Source organism: Chiloscyllium punctatum, chromosome 18, assembly GCF_047496795.1.
Source record: "Chiloscyllium punctatum isolate Juve2018m chromosome 18, sChiPun1.3, whole genome shotgun sequence".
NCBI lineage: Eukaryota > Metazoa > Chordata > Chondrichthyes > Orectolobiformes > Hemiscylliidae > Chiloscyllium > Chiloscyllium punctatum.
The window spans coordinates 95,761,989-95,786,221 of NC_092756.1; the positions used below are offsets into that span (position 1 = coordinate 95,761,989).

Consider the following 24,233-nt stretch of genomic DNA (forward strand, 5'->3'; position numbering starts at 1 on the left):
ATGGCCTCCCAAGTGTGTCAGAACTACCACAAGGACTGTGAGGATGCTGTTAACAAGCAGATCAACCTGGAGCTCTATTCCTCCTATGTTTACCTCTCCATGGTGAGGCTTGTGGGCTTGAAGGTTCTGTTTCAAAGTTAAGACTGTGATGTAACTATATGGAGTATCTAGGAATTTCCTTGGTCATATGTCTGAGCAAATTGTATGTTGAGACTGTTGTCCTTGTCCCCTTCCCTGGACACACTTGACCCTGAAACCCTGTTTAGGATGGCCCTTAAATTATAACCCTCCTTTGGGTGAGGGTCCCTAGTTTTATTGTCACTCTGCACAGTGTAACCACTGGAAATTACCCTCCTGACTGCAGAGGCAGGTGATGTCTTAATTCTCTTTAGTTGGTTATGACTCATCTTTATTGAAAAACCTTCTCTAAACAAAAATATTAATTTTAAAAGTTGTCCTAATAAAAGCTATTTCTGTTGAAGTAAGCTTTTCATAACCTAACTTTGAATGAGGAAAGGTGGTTAAATGGTGCACTTTCTCTCATTGCAATGTGAATGATTTACAAAAATTCTGTGCAGAGTGGATACTTATTCAGATGGGTGAGCTTGGTAATGAGATAGCTGACTGAGACTTCACATGTTAATCAATATGTTCACGTCCTGAGTTTCAGTTGGTGAATGACCTCACCAGCTTCCAGCATTGAGCATGAATGTTTCAAACTGCAGTGCAGGGATGTCTAATGGCTGTCCTCAACTGGGACATTCACAGTCCTGTGCCATACTAGCACACTGCCTCCTTAAGAGACAGGCCAAGGGTTGCAGTTGGGTTTTTGATCTTCAGTTCTGGGAGATCCAAATGTCTGTTATTTGGGCCAAAAGTCACAGGAGATGACTTTCTGCTTTGTCACTAACTTCAATTAATTGGAAGTGAATTAAAATGGTGGGATGGGTCACTTTCTGATTGAACCGTGGATGAGATTGAGATTTGCTTCCCACTTTATCTCTACTTGCAGTCCTCTTACTTTGACCAGGATGATGTTGCCCTGCGTCACTTTGCTGAGTTCTTCAAGGAGCAGTCCCATGAGGAACGGGAACACGCTGAGAAACTGATGGAATTCCAGAATAAACGTGGAGGCCGAGTCCTCCTGCAGGATGTCAAGGTTGGCTTCTGTAAACCTTTTGAAGGTTTATTTTGTGTGAATTCAAATTGACTGGTATCACGCAACCTGTTTATTGTCTCCAGATTTGAATAAATTGTTCACCAAAACCATGCATTGAATTAAAAAAAACTAGTTATCACTTGTGAAACAGCAATAGGCAATTGGGATGATCCGGAATACTGGAGGGAGAGCAACAGTCCCATGTAAGAATGATCAACTATATAACCTCCAGATGTCAATTCCAACACCCCTAGTAATCGGAGGTAAGAATGGGAGAATCCATCGGGGTGGAAGGTAGCTGCATCTCCAAGATGTTTCTAATGGGCTGGTCAAAAGGGATAGAACAGTACAGCAAGGAATTACCACCATTGGTGCATATTTTTAGATAGTATAATACAAATGTATCTTAAAACAGTTTAACAGTAGGATCTTCTAAAATGTCTTCAGCTCAAAGAACAGTGAAAACTAAAGGGGTCAGTAAAACAATTGGCCTGGAATCCAACTCTTGCAATGTTTGGTGGAATACTGAACTGATCAGATGTCGCCTGTGATCCATCTGTCTGAGATGAGCTGTTTTTTCTCTCCTGACTTCCCTTGTTCCGGAAGCCAGAGCAGGATGAGTGGGGCAATGGTCTGGAGGCAATGCAGAGAGCTCTGCAGATGGAGAAGGATGTGAACCAGAGTCTGCTGGATCTGCACAAACTCTCCTCTGGCCACATGGACCCTCATGTGAGTTTCTCATTTTTTTTCCCCCCAAGTTTGGGAGGAAATTTGTTTGTTTACTCCCCGGGGGGACAATTCCAATTCTAATCTACCTGCCTCCTGCAGGCTGAAATCCAGAAGCCTTTTCAGAAGGCATCCCTGATTGTCCCCCTCCCTCCCCACAATGTGGTGGTGATGGTCATGTCTGTAATGGGATGTCACATTCAGGTGCATGGTTTGTTCCTTGAGGCTAATCTTTGTCTCCTCTTCCAGCTGTGTGACTTCCTGGAGAGGCACTACTTGGATGAGCAAGTGAAGATGATCAAGAAGCTGGGAGATCACATCACCAACCTGAAGAGACTGGGAGCCCCTGAGAATGGCCTGGGAGAGTACCTGTTTGACAGGCTCACCCTGAGCTGAGTGGGATTCAAGGACTCCATTTGTTGGACATGGTGACTTCATTCGAGTGGATGACTTTGGTTGTGCTCTGTACAAAATTAAAATAGTGTTCACCATGGAACGGAGTACTGTGTGTAACTACTTAGTTTCATTGGGTTCTTGGGGTTTTGATGTTTAACAGCTGATTATTAAATCCTTTTTTCTCAACCTTGTTTCGATGATTGTCCCAATAATTTGTTCTGTTTTATTTCTGTGTAGAGGGATTTTTGGACTAAGTGTGGAATTTCCAATTATGAGAATTGCTCAACAGCTTAAGCTTTTTAGCTTGTAAGGAATACTCACTATCTGCCTTTTAAAACTGAAGCAAATAACTGGCTGCTGCAACTCCAGAAGAAGACCTGCTGGGAATACTTGGGTTTGGCAGTATGTGTGGTGTGAAATCAGTTGAGAACAGTTGCTAGACCTGAAATATTGATTTCTTTTTTTCTTGCAATAGCTACTGTTTTCCCGCTATTTGGTTTGATGTTTAGATTCTGATTTAACCAATCATCTAAAATTACTCCTCTTACAAGAATATCAAGGTTGAATATCTTGCTTGGAGGTACACTACCTTTGACTGTTCTTGGATATGCTATACTTGTTTACTTATGGTGGTTTTCCGAAGCTGGGAAATGGTTTCTCTCTTATCCACGTTCTATGGTGGAGAATGGAGTTTCTGCTTTTGATTGGCATCAGTGTCTCTAGTCTGGTTGGCTAATAACTATACTGTGAGGAAATGCAACAGTGCCTACCTTAACCTCCATGGGACAAATATAGCAATTCCCTTTTTTTCTGCTCTTGCAATGCAGGGGTGTCAAATGCTGAAGGCAGCTCTAGGACCAGAGTAGCATTTGCAGGATTTTGTTCCAATTATTTTTCCTTTTAACTTACATGAAATCAACTCTCCTTCAACTATACTCTGCATGGAGTGTGGAGTCACTGTGACATTGACACATTTCCCTAAGAAATAGAACAGGTGACTAGTACTGATCAGGTGTATCATATTCACAGCCCATGATAGAATAAGGGGGTCACTAAATAACTCGGTTATGACTGCTTAATCATCATAAGGCTACACTGTTCATTTTTTTTTTCTCAGATTGAACTGAGATATATGGGGCAGGTGGGTGTCTTTGGGGACTGGGGAGACAGTGTTTCCCATTTACATTTTTATTCCATAAATGTCTGCTACAAATGTAAGCTTTGGTGCTTTACACGTCAATACTATTGGGATTGAAAATGCATAATGTGCTTTAGGTTGGCACACATGGCTCGGTCAAATGTTCTTTTCCAATCTCCCAGTGTGCAAACAGAGAGAGTCCATTTTACAGGCTTGAGCAGGCTCTGAATGTTGATATTAGAAATGATGCTCCAAGTGATAAGGCTATCTATGGATTTGGTTATGTTCATCAGTTCTCAGGTGGTGGTGGTTCCCTGTGTGCATTTTGATTTGTGGGCTTGAATCTATTAATTTGGAGGATGGATGTTATCAGCATCAGTTTGTGGAAAGACAAAGCAGCCACCTTTTAATGATTTCATTGACAGGGAATTTCGTGATCATTGATGGGGAATTGGCTTGGGAGAGGGGTTGTCAGTCTTTATAAGGGGGAGTGTAGAAACAACACTCCACGCTCTTGACACGCTCCACTTCAAAGCAACCCACTTCATTGGCACAATAGCCACCAACATTCGTTCCTTCCACCCACTGACACTTAACTACTGCAAGGTGTACCATCTACCAAATGCTGTAGGAATTTGCCAACATGTTCCAAACCCATGACCACTCCCATCTAGAAGGAAGAGGGCGAAGATACATAGCAACTCCATCCTTGCATGTTTGTTTCTGAGCCACTCACCATTTTGACTCAGAAAATATATTGTTATTCTTCCGCTGTTGCTGAGTCAAAATCCTGGATTCCGACCTAACACGATTGTGGGTCTACATCTACCAAATAGACAACAGCAGCAATTCAAGAAGATAAATCATCACCATTTTGACAAGGGTAATTAAGGATGGGCAATAAATACTGGCACAGCCAACAGCACCCTCAGCCAGGGAGTGAATTAAAACTAGCAAGATCTGATTACTTTCCCCAAGGAGAGGCACTGGGAGCCATAACGTTTCATGAGATTCGTCAATGTTATCAATGAAGGGCCATCAATAAAATGATGACTCTCCATCAGGTGACAGATGACCATGAGAGCAGAATGTTCAAAGTTTAATGGAGTGGATGAGACTGTCAGATACAGGACACTGAGGGGAAGTGTAAAGTGATCCACTTCTGACCAAGAAAGACAATTCACACTGTTTTATAAAAGGTGACATCTTCTGTTTGTTATCAAAACTGATGATCAAAATGAAATTATTCAGACAATTGGATAGAAATGTGGTGAACTGACGTAAAAACACAAAACAAAGGAACTAATTTAATATTACTCCTGATCTGAAAGTGGTTCAAATCCCTATGGATGGAGATTCTTTGTAAAAGTGTCAAATTCTGGCTCAACCACATCTGGAGTGCTCAGTTCTGGTATTAACAGTGCAGCCCTGAATTTCTGAATGAACTCAGAGATAAAGAGCTGGTTAAATGACATCAACAGTTTGCCCACATTCCTCAGGGTAGAAAGTTAAGGGATGAGCATAATTGAAATGTTTATGGTGGTAAATGGATTTGACAGAGTAGATAGAGGGGAACTGTTTCTTCACAATGGGTCAAATAGAACTGAGGATGTGGAATGGGATTAGAATCTTCACATTAGAACTAAACTGTCCAGGATAATGTTCGGAATGGCTTCTTCACACGAAGGATAGTGAATCCACACACACATGCACAAGCACACAAAATTACAGCTCACAACACTGACACGGTGCTTCACAGAAGGTAGAGCCAGCTCAAGTGGCAAGGAAATGTCGATTTGTGATCTCCCTCCTGCTATAGCCTTTACCCACCCCCGTGGTTAGCAGACAAATATCTTCTGCCTGGATGGATGGCCGTTGAGGATTTGATTTCCATTGCACTTTACCGGGATCCTCCCCTCTGACCTTACCATCCTGGGTGGCCCTGCCAGGAGGTGGAAACCTCTTGAGGTATCTCTCTCAGACTCAATGGGGCACTCGAGGCTCTCCATCACAGCGAGGTGACAATCCACAGAAAGGTCAGTCAGGAGATAGAGGCAGGGAAACACTGTTCAGATGCAGATCATCCACAGAATCACAGAATTGTTATGGCACAGGAGGAGGCCATTCAGCCCAGTTGTTTTCTCATGAACCTGTCCAGAGATGTTATCAGACACCTCTGGAGCAGGTAGGGTCTGGCACTCAAACCCTCTGGCCCAGACAGAGGCACACTACCCCAATGCTACAAGACCCTTACTACCCAGGTTATTGAAACATAAAATTAGAGAAAAAAGGAATGGGAGTCAGCTGTTCACCCTTCCACCATTCCATATGATTATGGCTGATCATCTAACTCAGTACCATCTTCCCATTCTCCATCCAACATTTTGATCCCTTTCGCCTTAAGAGCTGTACATAACTCCTTCTTGGAAACATTCAATCTTTTAGTCTGAAATGTTTTCTGTGGCTGAGAATTCTACAGGCTCCCCACTCTCTGGGTGAAGACATTTCTCCTCATCTCAGTCCTAAACAGCTTATCCCGTGTCACTACACTGTCCCCCCCCACCCCCACCCCCACCCCCACCCCCACCCCCGACTCTGAACTCCCCGCCATTGAAAACTGCACATCTTTCTCTCCCATTTCCAACACAACAGGCTGAGAAACTGACTCCCCTTCTTCCTTGAGCCCCTCTTGCAGTTGGTCACAACAAACTTTATTTTGAAAGAATACTTGAAAACCTTTCCTCATCCAAATCTATTTCTTTCAAAAGGACACAAACTCACCGTGACCTGATTGAGATTCTGCTGAGTGACCTCCTGTGGTTCCAATCACAGAAAATCATCCAGACCTGACTCTAATCTACACCTCTGATCAGCTCTGGTTCACACACCCACCCCCTCTCTCTCATTGGGGGCCTATGTTCATGGGTGATTCCTGATTGGCTGTCAGGAATTGTCAATCATCATTGGTGAGACCTCTCCCTGGAGGATAAATTCAAATGCCTGCAGGAGTGAGGTATGTGTCTGTAGTTGTCTAGGTGATAGTGAGCAGGAAGAGTGAAGATGGCCTCCCAAGTGTGTCAGAACTACCACAAGGACTGTGAGGATGCTGTTAACAAGCAGATCAACCTGGAGTTCTATTCCTCCTATGTTTACATCTCCATGGTGAGGCTTGTGGTCTTGAAGGTTCTATTTTAATGTTGTGACTGTGATATAACTGTCTGGAGCATCTAGGAATTTCCTTGGTCATATGCTTGAGCAAATTCAATATATTGAGATTGTTGTTGGTTCTTTTTTTTTCCCCTGGATGCACTTAACCCTGAAGCCCTGTTGTAATGTTAGAATTCTCTTAAATTATAACTGGCCTTTTGAGTGAGGGTCCCTAGTTTTATTGTAACTCTGCATAGTGTAACCACTGGCAATTACCCTCCTGACTGTGGAGGCTGGTGTTGTCTTAATTCTCTTTTATAGTCTGTGTGGGATGTTGGTTTGGCCACTGTTTGAATTTTGTTCAATGCTGGTCTCCCTCCTATTGGAAAGATGTTGAAAAATATTTGAAAGGGTTCAGAAAAGATTTACAAAGATGTTATCTGTCTGGGATGGAGGATTTGAGCTATTGGGAGAGGCTGAACAGGCTGGGGCTGTCTTTCCCTGGAGTCTTGGAGGCTGAGGGGTGACATCAGAAGTTGATAGAATCATGTGGGGCATGGATAGGATTGCCAGCCATTTCTCTGGTATGGAAGCCCAGAACTAGAGGGCATAGGTTTAGGGTGAGAGGGGAAAGATGAGACCCAAGGGGCAACTTTTCCACTCTGGGTAGTATGTGTATGGAATGAGTTGCCAGAGGAAGTGGTGGACGCTAGTACAATGGCAACATTTAACAGCCATCTGGATGGGTATATGAATAGGAAGGGTTTGGAGGCATATGGGCAGGTGGGACTAGATTGGGTTGGGATATCTGGATGGGGTAATGAGGTTGGAGTGAAGTTTGTTTATGTGCTGTACATCTGACTCCATAACAAATCAATGTTTTTCAAAAACCTTTCTCTAAACCAAATGTATTGAATTTAAAAACTGTCCAAATAATGAAGCTGTTGTCTTTTGTTGAAGATGAAGTGAGTTTACTTATTGTAAGGAAAGGTGGTTAAATGGCACTTTTTTTTTCAATTGAAATGTAAATGTGAAAAAAGCACAGTCCAGATTCTGTGCAGAGTAGATAGTAGGACAGTGTGGTTATTCAGGTGGGTGAGGTTGGTAATCGGGTAGCTGACTGAGATCTCTGCCTGTTAGTCATGTTCATGTCCTGTTTCAGTTGGTCAATGATCTCTAGCATCCAGTACTGAGCAGGAATGTTCCTAACCTGCAGTGCAGGGATGTCTAATGGTTGTCTCCAATAAGGACCTTCTCGGTATTCTGCCACACTAGCACACTGCCTCCCTAAGATACAGGCCAGAGGTTGCAGTTAGTGTGTTGTTTTTTTTCTGATTGTCTGGGAGGTCACAATGTCTGCTAGTCTGATCACAATTGACAGATGACATTCTGCTTTTGTCACGCACTTCAATTAATTGGAAGGGAATTGAAATGGTGGATGGGTCACTTTCTGATTGTGCCAAGGATGAAAGTAATGCTTTCTTCCCACTTTATCTCCACTTGCAGTCCTCTTACTTTGACCGGGATGATGTTGCCCTGCGTCACTTTGCTGAGTTCTTCAAGGAGCAGTCCCATGAGGAACAGGAACACGCTGAGAAACTGATGGCATTCCAGAATAAACGTGGAGGCAGAGTTCTCCTGCAGGATGTCAAGGTTGGCTTCTTTAAACTTTGGAGATTCCAGTGTTTTGTGTGAACTCCAATTGACTGGTATCAGTCATTCTGTTGAGCCTCAAGACTGAATAAATACAATATGAATTGGAGATTGTATTGGTGAGCAATGCACTGAATTGGAGACTATTTTGCACTTGTGAAACCCAATAGGTAATTGGGATGATGCAGAATACTGGATGGAGAGAATCATTCTCTTGTAAGAATGATAAACTATATAACCTCCAGCTATCAATTCCAAGGCCCCTCTTCAGTGGTAAGAATGAGAGAATCCGTAGGGGTGGAAGGTAGCAGCATCTCCAAGATGTTTCTAATGGGCTGATCAAAAGGGATAGAACAATAAAGGAAGGAATTACATTTGGATTATACCTTTTCAAAATGTGCTTTCACAGTATGGTACGCTTCTAAATTTTAAGCTCTGGGAACAGCGAAATCTAAAGGAGTCAGTAAAATGTAACTCTTTGGAATAATGGACTGATCTGATGTAGCCTGTGATCCACCTGTCTGAGATGAACTGTTTTTGTTTCTCTCCTGACTTCCCTTGGTCCAGAAGCCAGAGCAGGATGAGTGGGGCAATGGTCTGGAGGCAATGCAGAGAGCTCTGCAGATGGAGAAGGATGTGAACCAGAGTCTGCTGGATCTGCACAAACTCTCCTCTGGCCACACTGACCCTCATGTGAGTTTCTCATCTTTTTCTCTCCAAGTTTGGAAGGAAATCTGTTTACTCCCTGGGGGCACAATTCCAAATCTAATCTACCTGCCTCCTACAGGCTGAAATCCAGAAGCCTTTTCAGAAGGCATCCCTGATTGTCCCCCTCCCTCCCCACAATGTGGTGGTGATGGTCATGTCTGTAATGGGATGTCACATTCAGGTGCATGGTTTGTTCCTTGAGGCTAATCTTTGTCTCCTCTTCCAGCTGTGTGACTTCCTGGAGAGGCACTACTTGGATGAGCAAGTGAAGATGATCAAGAAGCTGGGAGATCACATCACCAACCTGAAGAGACTGGGAGCCCCTGAGAATGGCCTGGGAGAGTACCTGTTTGACAGGCTCAGCCTGAGCTGAGTGGGATTCAAGGACTCCATTTGTTGGACATGGTGACTTCATTCCAGTGGATGACTTTGGTTGTTCTTTGCACAAAATTAAAATAGTGTTCACCATGGAACTGACTGTTTTGTGCAATTTCTTCGTTTCATTTGGTTCTTGGGGTTTTGATATTTAACATTTGATCATTTCAATCCTTTTCTCTCAACCTTGTTTCAATGAGTTATCCCAGTAATTTGCTCAGTGTTGTTATTCTGGTCTGTGGAGAGACATTTGGATTAAGTGAGCAACTCTCAATTGGAAAGCAGTTGTGGAATTAAATGCTTTTTTTGTTTTTGGCTTGTACGCAGTGCTCACTATCTGCCCATGCTCACTGGAACAAGTTTCCAGCAACAGACTCTAGTCAATAGTCTGGAGTCTGAATGATTGCTCAGAGTACACCAGTTGTGTCAATGCTTAGAGGTCTTTGAAAATTGAAGCAAAAAACATTGGCTGCTGGAAATCAGGAAGAAACACAGCTGGGAAAGCTTGGGTTTAACAACATCTGTGGAGTGAAGTCAGTTAACAGTCACTGGACCTGAAATATTAATTACTCTTGTGCAACTGATTTGTCAGACTTTAAAACTAATTGCTGGAAAATACTAATGCTTAGATTCTGACGTTGTAGATGATCCACTATGACCCCCTTGCAAAACCCATTTGAATATCTTGCTCAAAGGTACACTACACTACCTTTTTGTTCTTGGATAAGTGATGCTTGATTGCTATATGGTGGTTTTCCCAAGCTGGGAAATGGTTTCTCTCTTATCCACGTTCCATGCTGGAGGAATGAAGATTCTGCTTTTGATTGGCATCAGTGTCTCTAGTCTACTTGGCTAATACATTTCCTCTACGTGAGGAAATGCAACAGTGCCTACATTGTCCCATGTGGGACAAATGTAGCAATTCTTCTTTTTGCTTACTGCTCTCACAATCCAGTGCTGTCAACTACTGAGGGCAGCTGTTGCAAAGAAAGCTATAGGACCCAAGGAGCATTTGCAGGAATTAGTTCCAAATGTTTTTTTTCTGTTCATTTACATGAAATCAGCATCTTTTTATTTATCTATAATGTGCTGAGGGGGGAGTCTGACTTCAAGGGAAAACTAATGGGTGATGAATGCTGATCTTGGTTGGGATGCACACAGCCCACTATACAATAAGTGGGGCACAAAGTAACTTGGTCACTGACTGCTCAGCCATCTTAAGGCTATGCTGTTCATCTTTCTCAGCTGGAACTGAGATTAATGGGGTAGGTGCTTGTCTTTGGAGGGGAAGAAAAGACAACATTTCCCTATCTTAAAATGTTATTCTTGTGCTGATGTCTAACACAAATGTCAACTTTGATGCTTACCACCGCCTCTGTAATTTTGGGTTTGAAAATGCATACATGCTTTGAGTTTGCGCACACTGAAATCAAATGTTCTTCTCCAATCTTCCCAGTGTGCAAATTGAGATGGTCCATTTTACAGGCTTGACCAGGCTCTGAATGTTGCTATTGGAACTGATACGCCAAGGGAATTTATTGATGTGATTATAGTCATCAGTGCAGAGGTAGTGTTTCCCAGCATGCATGTTGATATGTACTACTCCTTTAACTTGGTGGATGGACATTATCAGTGTCAGTTTGCGAAAAGCCAAAGCTGCCACCTGAATTATGTTGTTAACAGGGAATCACATGATCACAGGGGAGAGGTGGGGAATTGGTTTGGGGAGGGGGTGTCAAAGTCAGGATAGCAGGGAGTGTGCCAACACCACTCAAGGATCTTGACACCCTCTGGTTCAAAGCAGCCCTCTTGATTCTTCCCTTCCATTCACTGACACTTAGCAACTGCAAGGTGTACCATCGATCAAATGCTGTAGGAATTCACCAAAGCTCCTCAGACAACATATTCCAAACCCATGACCACTCCTAACTAGAAGGACAAGGGCAGAAATACATTGTAACTCCACCCCTTACAAGTTCCCCTCTGAGCCACTCACCGTTTTGACTTGGAACTATGTCACTGTTCTTCCCCTGTTGCTGAGTCAAAATCCTGGATTCCCTCCCAAACAGGATTGTGGGTCTACCTCCACCACATAGACAACAGCAGCAATTCAAGGCGGCAAATCATCACCACCAGCTTGATAAGGGTAGTTAAGATTAGATTATCTTCAGTATGGAAACAGGCCCTTTGGCCCAACAAGTCCACACTAACTCTCTGAAGAGTAACCCACCCTCCTCTGACTAATGCGCCGAACAACTATGGACAAGTTAGCATAGCCAATTCAGCTGGCCTGCACGTTTTTGTAATGTGGGAAGAAGCCCATGCAGAAAGTCAGCCAAGGCTGGAATCGAACCGGTGTTCCTGGCACTGTGAGGCAGCAGTGCTAGTCACTGTGCTGTGGGCAATAAATGCTGGCCCAGCCATCAGCACCTTCATTGTGAGTGAATTAAAACTTAGCTAGATCTGATTACTCTCCCCAAGGAGAGGTACTGGGAAACAGCTTTTCATGAGATTTATCAATGTTATAGATGAAGGAATGAAGGGCCATCAATAAAATGATGGACTCGACATCAGGTGACACATGACCATGAGAGCAGAATGTTGCAACGTTTAATGGAGTGGGCAAGACTGTCAGATACAGGACACTGAGGGGAAGGTGTAAAGTGATCCACTTCTGACCAAGAAAGACAATTCACGGTGTTTTATAAAAGGTGACATCTTCTGCTTGTTAACAAAACTAATGATCAAAATGAAATTATTCAGACAAGTGAACAGATGGAAAAACACAAAGCAAAGGAACTAATTTAATTTTAGTCCTGATCTCAAAGAAGTTCTTTGTTCTTTTATAAGAGCTGGCACGTCATGTTAAAATTGTACACGACATTGGTTCAGCCACATTTAGAATACTGTGTACAGTTCTGGTCGCCACATTACCAAAAGGATGTGGACTCTTCGGAGAGGGTGCAGAGAAGGTTTACAAGGAGGTTGCCTGGTATGGAAAGTGTGAGCTATGAAGAGAGGTTGAGTAGTGTCATAGAGATATATAGCATGGAAACAGACCCTTTGGTCCAACCCGTCCAGGCAGACCAGATATCCCAACTCAATCTAATTCCACCTGCCAGCACCTGGCCCATATCCCTCCAAACCCTTCCTATTCATATACCCATCCAAATACCTCTAAAGTGTTGCAATTGTACCAGCCTCCACCACATCCTCTGGCAGCTCATTCCATACACGTACCACCCTCTGCGTGAAAAAGTTGCCCCATAGGTTGCTTTTATATCTTTCCCCTCTCACCCTAAACCTATGCCATCTAGTTCTGGACTCCCTGACCCCAGGGAAAAGACTTTGTCTATTTATCCTATCCATGCCCCTCATAATATTTAAAATAACGAAGGGTAATATCAGGGTAGATAGAGATAAGTTTTTTTCCGAGGGTGAAGGATTCAATAACGAGAGGTCACGCTTTCGGGGTGAGAGGGGAAAGGTTTAAGGGGGATAAATGCGGTAAGTACTTTATACAGAGGGTGGTGGGTGTCTGGAGCGCGTTGCCAGCAGAGGGGGTAGAGGCAGGTACCATAGATTCATTTAAGATGCGTTTGAACAGATGCACAATTAGGTGAGGATGAGAGGAATACAGATGCTTAGGAATCAGGCGACAGGTTTAGACAGTAGTTTTGGATCGGCTCAGGCTTGGAGGGCCTGTTCCTGGGCTGCAAATTTTCTTTGTTCTCTTTGTTCTTTTGAATCCTTCTGGATGGAGGTTGTTCGTAAAATTGTCAAACTCTGGTTCAACCACACCTGGAGAGCTCAGTTCAGGTATTAATGGTGCAGCCCTGAATTTCTGAATGAACTCCAAGATAAAGAGCTGGTTAAATGACATCAATAGTTTGCCCACATTCCTCAGGGTACAAGGTTAAGGAAGGAGTGCAATTGAAATTTTAATGAGGTTGAATGGATTTGACAAGGAAGATACAGGGGAACTGTTTCTTTACAAAGGATCAACTAAAACTGAGGATGTGGAATAGGATTATAGTCTTCAAATTAGATCTGAACTGTCCGGGATAACATTAGGAATGGATGCTTCACAGGAAGGATAGTGGATGTGCGCATACACAGGCACAAACACACAAAAATACTGTTCACAGCACAGACACGGTCCTTGACAGAAGGAAGGTACAGCTCAAGTGGCAAGGAAATGTTGACTGGGGATCTTCCTCCTGCTGCAGCCTTTACCCATCCCTGCAGATAGCAGACAAATACCCTCTGCCTGGATGGATGGCCGTTGAGGACTTGTTTTGCATCGCACTTTATCGGGATCCTCCCCTCCGACCTTACATTCCTGGGTGGTCCTGCCAGGAGGTGGAAACCTCTTGAGGTATCGCTCTCAGACTCAATGGGACACTCAAGGCTCACCATCACAGAGAGGTGACAATCCACAGAAAGGTCAGTCAGGAGACAGAGGCAGGGAAACGCTGTTCAGATGCAGATCATCCACAGAATCACAGAATTGTTATGACACAGGAGGAGGCCCTTTGGTCCATTGGGCCTGCAACAGCTCTGGTTGTTTCCTTATGAACCTGTCCAGAGATGTTATCAGACACCTCTGGAGCAGGTAGGGTCTTGTACAGAGACCTCCTGGCGCAGACAAAGGGACACTACCCCTGTGCCACAAGACTCTTACTAAACAGGTTATTGAAGCAGAATTAGAGAAAAAAGGAATGGGAGTCGGCCATTCAGCCCTTCAGGCCTGCTCCACCATTCCATGTGATTGAAGCTGATCATCTAACTCAGTACCATCTTCCACTCCATCCCCATAAACTTTGATCCCTTTAGCCCTTAGAGCTGTACCTAACTCCATCTTGAAAACATTCAATGTTTTAGTCTCAATGTCCCCACTCTCTCATTGGGGCCTATGTTCATGGGTGATTCCTGATTGGCCGTCAGGAATTGTCAATCATCATTGGTGATACCTCTCCCTGGATGTTCCCTGGGGGATAAATACAAGAGCTTATGGGAGTGAGGTTCAGGTCGGGAGTTGTCTGGGTGATAGTGAGCAGGAATAGTGAAGATGGCCTCCCAAGTGTGTCAGAACTACCACAAGGACTGTGAGGATGCTGTTAACAAGCAGATCAACCTGGAGCTCTATTCCTCCTATGTTTACCTCTCCATGGTGAGGCTTGTGGGCTTGAAGGTTCTGTTTTAAAGTTAAGACTGTGATGTAATTATATGGAGTATCTAGGAATTTCCTTGGTCATATGTCTGAGCAAATTATATGTTGAGACTGTTGTCCTTGTCCCCTTCCCTGGACCCACTTGACCCTGAATCCCTGTTTAGGATGGCCCTTAAAATATAACCCTCCTTTGGGTGAGGGTCCCCAGTTTATTGTCACTCTGCCCAGTGTAACCGCTGGCAATTACCCTCCTGACTGCAGAGGCTGGTGATGTCTTAATTCTCTTTAGTTGGTTATGACTCATCTTTATTGAAAAACTTTCTCTAAACCAAATGTTTTAATTCTAAAAGTTGTCCTAATAAAGCTATTTCTGTTGAAGTAACTTACATAACTTTGAATGAGGAAAGGTGGTTAAATGGCACACTTTCACACATTGAAATGTGAATGATTGATTTACAAAATAGCACAGTCAAAATTCTGTGCAGAGTGAATACTTATTCAGATGGGTGAGCTTGGTAATGAGATTGCTGACTGAGACTTCACATGTTAATCAATATGCTCATGTCCTGAGTTTCAGTTGGTGAATGACCTCACCAGCTTCCAGCATTGAGCATGAATGTTTCCAAACTGCAGTGCAGGGATGTCTAATGGCTGTCCTCAACTGGGACCTTCACAGTACTGTGCCACACTAGCACACTGCCTCCTTAAGATACAGGCCAGGGGTTGCAGTTGGTTTTTTGATCTTCAGTTCAGGGAGATCCAAATGTCTGTTATTTGGGCCAAAAGTCACAGGAGATGACTTTCTGCTTTTGTCACTAACTTCAATTAATTGGAAGTGAATTGAAATGGTGGGATGGGTCACTTTCTGATTGAACCATGGATGAGATTGAGATTTGCTTCCCATTTTATCTCCACTTGCAGTCCTCTTACTTTGACCGGGATGATGTTGCCCTGCGTCACTTTGCTGAGTTCTTCAAGGAGCAGTCCCATGAGGAACGGGAACACGCTGAGAGACTGATGGAATTCCAGAATAAACGTGGAGGCCGAGTCCTCCTGCAGGATGTAAAGGTCAGCTTCTGTGAACTTTTTGAAGGTTTATTTTGTGTGCACGCAAATTAACTCGTTTCACGCAAACTGTTTATTGTCTCAAAATTTGAATAAATTTTTCACCAAAACCATGCATTGATTTTTTTTTTTTTTAAATCCAACTAGTTATCACTTGTGAAACAGCAATAGGCAATTGGGATGATCCAGAATACTGGATGGAGAGCAACATTCCCATTTAAGAATGATCAACTATATAACCTCCAGATGTCAATTCCAACACCCCTAGTAATCTGAGGTAAGAATGGGAGAATCCATAGGGGTGGAAGGTAGCTGCATCTCCAAGATGTTTCTAATGGGCTGGTCAAAAGGGATAGAACAGTAAAGCGAGGAATTACCACCATTGGTGCATATTTTTAGATACATTTGGATTATAGTATCGTAAAACAGTTTTCCAGTAGGATCTTCTAAAATGTCTTCAGCTCAAGGAACAGTGAAAACTAAAGGGGTCAGTAAAACAATTGGCCTGAAATCCAACTCTTGCAATGTTTGGTGGAATACTGAACTGATCCGATGTAGCCTGTGATCCATCTGTCTGAGATGAACTGTTTATTTTCTCTCCTGACTTCCCTTGGTCCAGAAGCCAGAGCAGGATGAGTGGGGCAATGGTCTGGAGGCAATGCAGAGAGCTCTGCAGATGGAGAAGGATGTGAACCAGAGTCTGCTGGATCTGCACAAACTCTCCTCTGGCGACACTGACCCTCATGTGAGTTTCACATTTTTCTCTCCAAAGGTTTGGAAGGAAATCTGTTTACTCCCTGGGGGGACAATTCCAAATCTAATCTACCTGCCTCCTGCGGCTGAAATCCAGAAGGCATCCCTGATTGTCCCCCTCCCTCCCCACAACGTGGTGGTGATGGTCATGTCTGTAATGGGATGTCACATTCAGGTGCATGGTTTGTTCCTCGAGGCTAATCTTTGTCTCCTCTTCCAGCTGTGTGACTTCCTGGAGAGGCACTACTTGGATGAGCAAGTGAAGATGATCAAGAAGCTGGGAGATCACATCACCAACCTGAAGAGACTGGGAGCCCCTGAGAATGGCCTGGGAGAGTACCTGTTTGACAGGCTCACCCTGAGCTGAGTGGGATTCAAGGACTCCATTTGTTGGACATGGTGACTTCATTCGAGTGGATGACTTTGGTTGTGCTCTGCAGAAAATTAAAATAGTGTTCACCATGGAACTGAGTACTGTGTGTAACTACTTCGTTTCATTGGGTTCTTGGGGTTTTGATGTTTAACAGCTGATTATTAAATCCTTTTCTCTCAACCTTGTTTCAATGATTGTCCCAATAATTTGTTCTGTTTTATTTCTGTGGAGAGGGATTTTTGGACTAAGTGAGCAGTTCTCATCATTGGAAGTTCCACAACAGCTTAAGCTTTTTAGCTTGTAAGGAATACTCACTAATTGCCTGTGCTCACTGGAACAAGGTTACAGCAACAGCCTCTAGTCAATAGTTTGAAATCTAATCCCAGTCCAAATGTTTGACACAACTGCTATACTCTGAGCAATTCTTTCAACTTTTTTAAAACTGAAGCAAAAAACTGGCTGCTGCAACTCAGGACGAAGACCTGCTGGGAATACTTGGGTTTGGCAGTATGTGTGGTGTGAAATCAGTTGAGAACAGTTGCTAGACCTGAAATATTGGTTTTTTTTTTCTCTCTTGCAATAGCTACTGTTTTCCAGCTATTTGGTTTGATGTTTAGATTCTGATTGGTTAAATCATCTAAAATTACTCCTCTTACAAGAATATAAAGATTGAATATCTTGCTTGGAGGTACACTACCTTTGACTGTTCTTGGATAAGCTATACTTGTTTATTTATGGTGGTTTTCCGAAGCTGGGAAATGGTTTCTCTCTTTTCCACGTTCTATGGTGGAGAATGAAGATTCTGGTTTTTGATTGGCATCAGTGTCTCTAGTCTAGTTGGCTAATAACTATACTCTGTGAGGAAATGCAACAGTGCCTACCTTAACCCCCATGGGACAAATATAGCAATTCCCTTTTTACTGCTCTTGCAATGCAGGGGTGTCAAATGCTGAAGGCAGCTCAAGGACCAGAGTAGCATTTGCAGGATTTTGTTCCAATTATTTTTCCTTTCAACTTACATGAAATCAGCTCTCCTTCAACTATACCCTGCATGGAGTGTGGGGTCACTGTGACATTGACCTATTTCTAGGGAAATCTAACAGGTGACTAGTACTGAGCGGGTGCATCATAATCACAGCCCATGATAGAATAAGGGGGTCACTAAATAGCTCTGTTATGACTGCTCAATCATCATAAGGCTATACTGTTCATTTTTCTCAGACTGAACAGAGATATATGGGGCAGGTGTGTCTCTTTGGGGACTGGGGTGACAGTGTTTCCCATTTACATTGGAAATTCTATAAATGTCCGCTACAAATGTAAGTTTTAGTACTTTACACGTCAATACTATTGGGATTGAAAAAGCATAATGTGCTTTAGGTTGGCACGCACGGCTCGGTCAAATGTTCTTTTCTAATTCCCCCAGTGTGCAAACAGAGTCCCTATTGCAAGCTTGAGCAGGCTCTGAATGTTGATATTAGAAATGATGCTCCAAGTGATAAGGCTATCTATGGATTTGGTTATGTTCATCAGTTCTCAGGTGGTGGTGGTTCCCTGTGTGCATTTTGATTTTTGTGCTTGAATCTATTAATTTGGAGGATGGATGTTATCAGCCTCAGTTTGGGGAAAGCCAAAGCAGCCACCTTTAAATGATTTCATTGACAGGGAATTTCGTGATCATTGCTGAGGAATTGGCTTGGGAGAGGGGCTGTCAGTCTTTATAATGGGGAGTGTACAAACAACACTCCACGATCTTGACACGCTCCACTTCAAAGCAACCCACTTCATTGGCACAATAGCCACCAACATTCGTTCCTTCCCCCCACTGACATTTAACTACTGCAAGGTGTACCATCTACCAAATGCTGTAGGAATTTGCCAACACGTTCAAAACCCATGATCACTCCCATCTAGAAGGAAGAGGGCAAAGATACATAGCAACTCCACCCTTGCATGTTTGTCTCTGAGCCACTCACCATTTTGACTCGGAAAATATATTGTTGTTCTTCCTCTGTTGCTATGTCAAAAGCCTGGATTCCTACCGAACACGATTGTGGGTCTACATCTATCAAATGGACAACAGCAGCAATTCAAGAAGATAAATCATCACCACCTTGACAAGGGTAATTAAGGATGGGCAATAAATGTTGGCCTAGCCAACAGCACCCTCAGCCAGGGAGTGAATTAAAACTAGCAAGATCTGATTACTTTCCCCAAGGAGAGGCACTGGGAGCCATAACGTTTCACTGAGGGGGAGTGTAAAGTGATCCACTTCTGACCAAGAAAGACAATTCACAGTGTTTTATAAAAGGTGACATCTTCTGCTTGTTATCAAAACTAATGATCAAAATGAAATTATTCAGACAATTGGATAGAAATGTGGTGAACAGACGTAAAAACACAAAACAAAGGAACTAATTTAATGTTAGTCCTGATCTGAAAGAGGTTCAAATCCCGATGAATGGAGGTTCTTTGTAAAAGTGTCAAATTCTGGTTCAACCACATCTGGAGTGCTCAGTTCTGGTATTAACGGTGCAGCCCTGAATTTCTGAATGAACTCAGAGATAAAGAGCTGGTGAAATGACATCAACAGTTTGCCCACGTTCCTCAGGGTAGAAAGTTAAGGGATGAGCATAATTGAAATGTTTATGGTGATAAATGGATTTGGCAGAGTAGACAGAGGGGAACTGTTTCTTCACAATGGGTCAAATAGAACTGAGGACGTGGAATGGGATTAGAATCTTCACATTAGAACTAAACTGTCCAGGATAACGTTCGGAATGGCTTCTTCACACGAAGGATAGTGAATGCACACACACATGCACAAGCACACAAAATTACAGCTCACAACACTGACACGGTGCTTCACAGAAGGTAGAGCCAGCTCAAGTGGCAAGGAAATGTCAATTTGTGATCTCCCTCCTGCTGTAGCCTTTACCCACCCCCGTGGTTAGCAGACAAATATCTTCTGCCTGGATGGATGGCCGTTGAGGATTTGATTTCCATTGCACTTTACCTGGATCCTCCCCTCTGACCTTACCATCCTGGTTGGTCCTGCCAGGTGGTGGAAACCTCTTGAGGTATCACTCTCAGACTCAATGGGACACTCGAGGCCCTCCATCACAGCGAGGTGACAATCCACAGAAAGGTCAGTCAGGAGATAGAGGCAGGGAAACACTGTTCAGATGCAGATCATCCACAGAATCACAGAATTGTTATGGCACAGCAGGAGGCCATTCAGCCCAGTTGTTTTCTCATGAACCTGTCCAGAGATGTTATCAGACACCTCTGGAGCAGGTAGGGTCTGGCACTCAAACCTCCTGGCCCAGACAGAGGCACACTACCCCAGTGCTACAAGACCCGTACTGCCCAGGTTATTGAAACATAAAATTAGAGAAAAAAGGAATGGGAGTCAGCTGTTCACCCTTCCACCATTCCATAAGATTATGGCTGATCATCTAACTCAGTACCATCTTCCCATTCTCCATCCAACATTTTGATCCCTTTCGCCCGATGAGCTGTACCTAACTCCTTCTTGGAAACATTCAATCTTTTAGTCTGAAATGTTTTCTGTGGCTGAGAATTCTACAGGCTCCCCACTCTCTGGGTGAAGACATTTCTCCTCATCTCAGTCCTAAACAGCTTATCCCGTGTCACTACACTGTCCACCCCCCCACCCCCGACTCTGAACTCCCCGCCATTGAAAACTGCACATCTTTCTCTCCCATTTCCAACACAACAGGCTGAGAAACTGACTCCCCTTCTTCCTTGAGCCCCTCTTGCAATTGGTCACAACAAACCTTATTTTAAAAGAATACTTGAAAACCTTTCCTCATCCAAATCTATTTCTTTCAAAAGGACACAAACTCACCGTGACCTGATTGAGATTCTGCTGAGTGACCTCCTGTGGTTCCAATCACAGAAAATCATCCAGACCTGACTCTAATCTACACCTCCGATCAGCTCTGGTTCACACACCCACCCCCTCTCTCTCATTGGGGGCCTATGTTCATGGGTGATTCCTGATTGGCTGTCAGGAATTGTCAATCATCATTGGTGATACCTCTCCCTGGAGGATAAATTCAAATGCCTGGAGGAGTGAGGTATGGGTCTGTAGTTATTGGGGTGATAGTGAGTAGGAATAGTGAAGATGGCCTCCCAAGTGTGTCAGAACTACCACAAGGACTGTGAGGATGTTGTTAACAAGCAGATCAACCTGGAGCTCTATTCCTCCTATGTTTACCTCTCCATGGTGAGGCTTGTGGGCTTGAAGGTTCTATTTTAAAGTTGTGACTGTGCTATAACTGTCTGGAGCATCTAGGAATTTCTTTGGTCATATGCTTGAGCAAATTCAATATATTGAAATTGTTGTTGGGTTTTTCCCCCCGTGGATGCACTTAACCCTGAAGCCCTGTTGTAACTTTAGAATGCTCTTAAATTATAACTGGCCTTTTGAGTGAGGGTCCCTAGTTTTATTGTAACTCTGCACAGTGTAACCACTGGCAATTACCCTCCTGACTGCAGAGGCTGGTGTTGTCTTAATTCTCATTAGTCATAGTCTGTTCAGGACACTTGGTTTGGCCACTGTTTGAATTTTGTGTTCAATGCTGGTCTCCCTCCTATTGGAAAGATGTTGTGAAATGTTTGAAAGGGTTCAGAAAAGATTTACAAGGATTTTGCCTGAGTTGGAGAATTTGAGCTATTGGGAGAGGCTGAACAGGCTGGGACTGTCTTTCCCTGGAGTCTTGGAGGCTGAGGGGTGACATCAGAAGTTGATAGAATCATGTGGGGCATGGATAGGATCGACAAAGCCATTTCACTGTGGTATAGAAGCCCAGAACTAGAGGGCATAGGTTTAGGGTGAGAGGGGAAAGATGAGACCCAAGGGGCAACTTTTCCACTCTGGGTAGTATGTGTATGGAATGAGTTGCCAGAGGAAGTGGTGGAGGCTAGTACAATGGCAACATTTAACAGCCATCTGGATGGGTATATGAATAGGAAGGGATTGGAGGCATACAGGCAGGTGGGACTAGATTGGGTTGGGATATCTGGATGGTGTAATGAGTTGGAGTGAAGTTTGTTTACATGCTGTACATCTGACTCCATAACAAATCTCTCTTTCCAAAAACTTTCTCTAAACCAAATGTATTGAATTTAAAAGCTGCCCAAATAATGAAGCTGTTGTCTTTGGTTGAAGATGAAGTGAATTTACTGAATATGAGGAAAGGTGGTTAAATGGCACTTTCACTTGAAATGTGAATGATCTAAAAATAGCACAGTCCAGATTCTGTGCAGAGTAGATAGTAGGACAGTGTGGTTATTCAGGTGGGTGAGGTTGGTAATCAGGTAGCTGACTGAGATCTCTGTCTGTTAGACATGTTCATGTCCTGTTTCAGTTGGTCAATGATCTCTCTAGCATTCAGCACTGAACAAGAATGTTTCAAACCTGCAGTGCAGGGATATCAAATGGTTGTCTCCAATAAGGACCTTCTCGGTAATCTGCCACACTAGCATACTGCCTCCCTAAGATACAGGCCAGGGGTTGCAGTCAGTTTTTTTTTTTTCAGATCCTCATTTCTGGGAGGTCAAAATGTCTGCTATTCTGATCACAATCGACAGATGACATTCTGCTTTTGTCACTCACTTCAATTAATTGGAAGGGAATTAAAATGGTGGATGGGTCACTTTCTGATTGTGCCAAGGATGAAAGTAATGCTTTCTTCCCACTTTATCTCCACTTGCAGTCCTCTTACTTTGACCGGGATGATGTTGCCCTGCGTCACTTTGCTGAGTTCTTCAAGGAGCAGTCCCATGAGGAACGGGAACACGCTGAGAAACTGATGGAATTCCAGAATAAACGTGGAGGCAGAGTCCTCCTGCAGGATGTCAAGGTTAGCTTCTGTAAACTATGGAGATTTTAGTGTTTGGTGTGAACTCCAATTGACTGGTATCACTCCAATCTGTTGAGCCTCAAGACTGAATAAATGCAATATGAATTGGAGATTGTATTGGTGAGCAATGCACTGAATTGGAGACTATTTTGCACTCGTGAAACAGCAATAGGCAATTGGGATGATCCAGAATACTGGATGGAGAGAATCATTCTCTTGTAAGAATGATAAACTGTATAACCTCCAGCTATCAATTCCAAGGCCCCTCTTCAGTGGTAAGAATGAGAGAATCCATAAGGGTGGAAGGGAGCAGCATCTCCAAGATGTTTCTAATGGGCTGATCAAAAGGGATAGAACAGTAAAGCAAGGAATTACATATGGATTATACCTTTTCAAAATGTGCTTTCACAGTATGGTACGCTTCTAAATTTTAAGCTCTGGGAACAGTGACATCTAAAGGAGTCAGTAAAATGTAACTCTTTGGAATAATGGACTGATCAGATGTAGCCTGTGATCCACCTGTCTGAGATGAGCTGGTCTTTTTCTCTCCTGACTTCCCTTGGTCCAGAAGCCAGAGCAGGATGAGTGGGGCAATGGTCTGGAGGCAATGCAGAGAGCTCTGCAGATGGAGAAGGATGTGAACCAGAGTCTGCTGGATCTGCACAAACTCTCCTCTGGCCACACGGACCCTCATGTGAGTTCTTCACTTTTTTTTCTGTCTAAACATTTAGCACAAAATGATCTTTGTTTACTCCTTGGTTTGGTGGTGGTGGTGGAGGGGGGGTGCAGTGATTCCAATTATCATCGACCTGCCTCCTGCAGGCTGATATCGTAAGCTTTTCAACAGACATCCCAGAGTGCACCTCTCCCCCTCCACAATGTGGTGGAGATTTCCCACATCTGTATTGGGACATCACTTTTTCAGGTGCATGGTTTGTTCCTTGAAGCTAATCTTTGTCTCCTCTTCCAGCTGTGTGACTTCCTGGAGAGGCACTACTTGGATGAGCAAGTGAAGATGATCAAGAAGCTGGGAGATCACATCACCAACCTGAAGAGACTGGGAGCCCCTGAGAATGGCCTGGGAGAGTACCTGTTTGACAGGCTCACCCTGAGCTGAGTGGGATTCAAGGACTCCATTTGTTGGTCATGGTGACTTCATTCTAGTGGATGACTTTGGTTCTGCTTTGCACAAAATTAAAATAGTATTCACCATGGAACTGACTGACTGCTTTGTGTAATATCTTAGTTTTATTTGGTTCTTGGGGTTTTGATATTTAACATCTGATCACTTAAATCCTTTTCTCAACCTTGTTTCAATGATTATCCCAGTAATTTGCTCAGTGTTTTATTCTGGTCTGTGGAGAGACTTTTGGATTAAGTGAGCAACTCTCAATTGGAAAGCAGTTGTGGAAATAAGTGTGCTTGTTTGTTTGGTTTTTTTTGGCTTGTACGCAGTGCTTGTGCTCACTGGAACAAGTTTACAGCAACAGACTCTCCAATAGTTTGGAGTCTGAATGATTGTTCAGACAATTGTTCAGACATTGACACCAGTTGTGTCAATGCTTAGTGGTCTTTGAAAATTGAAGCAAAAAACATTGGCTGCTGGCAATCTGGAAGAAACACAGCTGGGAAAGCTTGGGTTTAACAGACTTCACTCCACAGATGCTGTTAACAGT

The 24,233-nt window shown here is 43.4% G+C and overlaps 4 protein-coding genes across 4 annotated transcripts; all 4 read left to right on the plus strand.

Annotated features, from left to right (window-relative positions):
- LOC140489011 (ferritin heavy chain, oocyte isoform-like) lies at positions 1-2,302 on the plus strand. Its single transcript, XM_072588241.1, has 4 exons — positions 1-102; positions 1,013-1,159; positions 1,766-1,888; positions 2,135-2,302. The coding sequence occupies exons 1-4, from the start codon at positions 1-3 to the stop codon at positions 2,279-2,281; spliced, it is 519 nt and encodes a 172-aa protein (XP_072444342.1). The 3' UTR covers positions 2,282-2,302.
- A 4,177-nt stretch (positions 2,303-6,479) lies between these two features.
- On the plus strand, positions 6,480-9,300 carry LOC140489120 (ferritin heavy chain, oocyte isoform-like). Its single transcript, XM_072588355.1, has 4 exons — positions 6,480-6,581; positions 8,073-8,219; positions 8,787-8,912; positions 9,154-9,300. Exons 1-4 carry the CDS (start codon positions 6,480-6,482, stop codon positions 9,298-9,300), a joined length of 522 nt encoding a protein of 173 aa, XP_072444456.1.
- A 5,073-nt stretch (positions 9,301-14,373) lies between these two features.
- Positions 14,374-16,681, plus strand: LOC140489013 (ferritin heavy chain A-like). The gene is made up of 4 exons (XM_072588243.1): positions 14,374-14,475; positions 15,397-15,543; positions 16,160-16,285; positions 16,514-16,681. Exons 1-4 carry the CDS (start codon positions 14,374-14,376, stop codon positions 16,658-16,660), a joined length of 522 nt encoding a protein of 173 aa, XP_072444344.1. The 3' UTR covers positions 16,661-16,681.
- Positions 16,682-20,816: 4,135 nt separating this feature from the next.
- Positions 20,817-23,674, plus strand: LOC140489012 (ferritin heavy chain, oocyte isoform-like). Its single transcript, XM_072588242.1, has 4 exons — positions 20,817-20,918; positions 22,411-22,557; positions 23,126-23,251; positions 23,528-23,674. The coding sequence occupies exons 1-4, from the start codon at positions 20,817-20,819 to the stop codon at positions 23,672-23,674; spliced, it is 522 nt and encodes a 173-aa protein (XP_072444343.1).
- Positions 23,675-24,233: the final 559 nt, after the last annotated feature.

Bases quoted from the DNA above. Each gene is read 5' to 3' on its own strand.
- LOC140489012 (XM_072588242.1), top strand. From the start codon at position 20,817: ATGGCCTCCCAAGTGTGTCAGAACTACCACAAGGACTGTGAGGATGTT. The intron at 20,919-22,410 runs GTGAGGCTTGTG...CTCCACTTGCAG, and splicing joins CCTATGTTTACCTCTCCATG to TCCTCTTACTTTGACCGGGA. The intron at 22,558-23,125 runs GTTAGCTTCTGT...CCCTTGGTCCAG, and splicing joins TCCTCCTGCAGGATGTCAAG to AAGCCAGAGCAGGATGAGTG.
- LOC140489120 (XM_072588355.1), top strand. From the start codon at position 6,480: ATGGCCTCCCAAGTGTGTCAGAACTACCACAAGGACTGTGAGGATGCT. The intron at 6,582-8,072 runs GTGAGGCTTGTG...CTCCACTTGCAG, and splicing joins CCTATGTTTACATCTCCATG to TCCTCTTACTTTGACCGGGA. The intron at 8,913-9,153 runs GTGAGTTTCTCA...CTCCTCTTCCAG, and splicing joins CTGGCCACACTGACCCTCAT to CTGTGTGACTTCCTGGAGAG.
- LOC140489011 (XM_072588241.1), top strand. From the start codon at position 1: ATGGCCTCCCAAGTGTGTCAGAACTACCACAAGGACTGTGAGGATGCT. The intron at 1,160-1,765 runs GTTGGCTTCTGT...TTGTTCCGGAAG, and splicing joins TCCTCCTGCAGGATGTCAAG to CCAGAGCAGGATGAGTGGGG. The intron at 1,889-2,134 runs GTGAGTTTCTCA...CTCCTCTTCCAG, and splicing joins CTGGCCACATGGACCCTCAT to CTGTGTGACTTCCTGGAGAG.
- LOC140489013 (XM_072588243.1), top strand. From the start codon at position 14,374: ATGGCCTCCCAAGTGTGTCAGAACTACCACAAGGACTGTGAGGATGCT. The intron at 14,476-15,396 runs GTGAGGCTTGTG...CTCCACTTGCAG, and splicing joins CCTATGTTTACCTCTCCATG to TCCTCTTACTTTGACCGGGA. The intron at 15,544-16,159 runs GTCAGCTTCTGT...CCCTTGGTCCAG, and splicing joins TCCTCCTGCAGGATGTAAAG to AAGCCAGAGCAGGATGAGTG.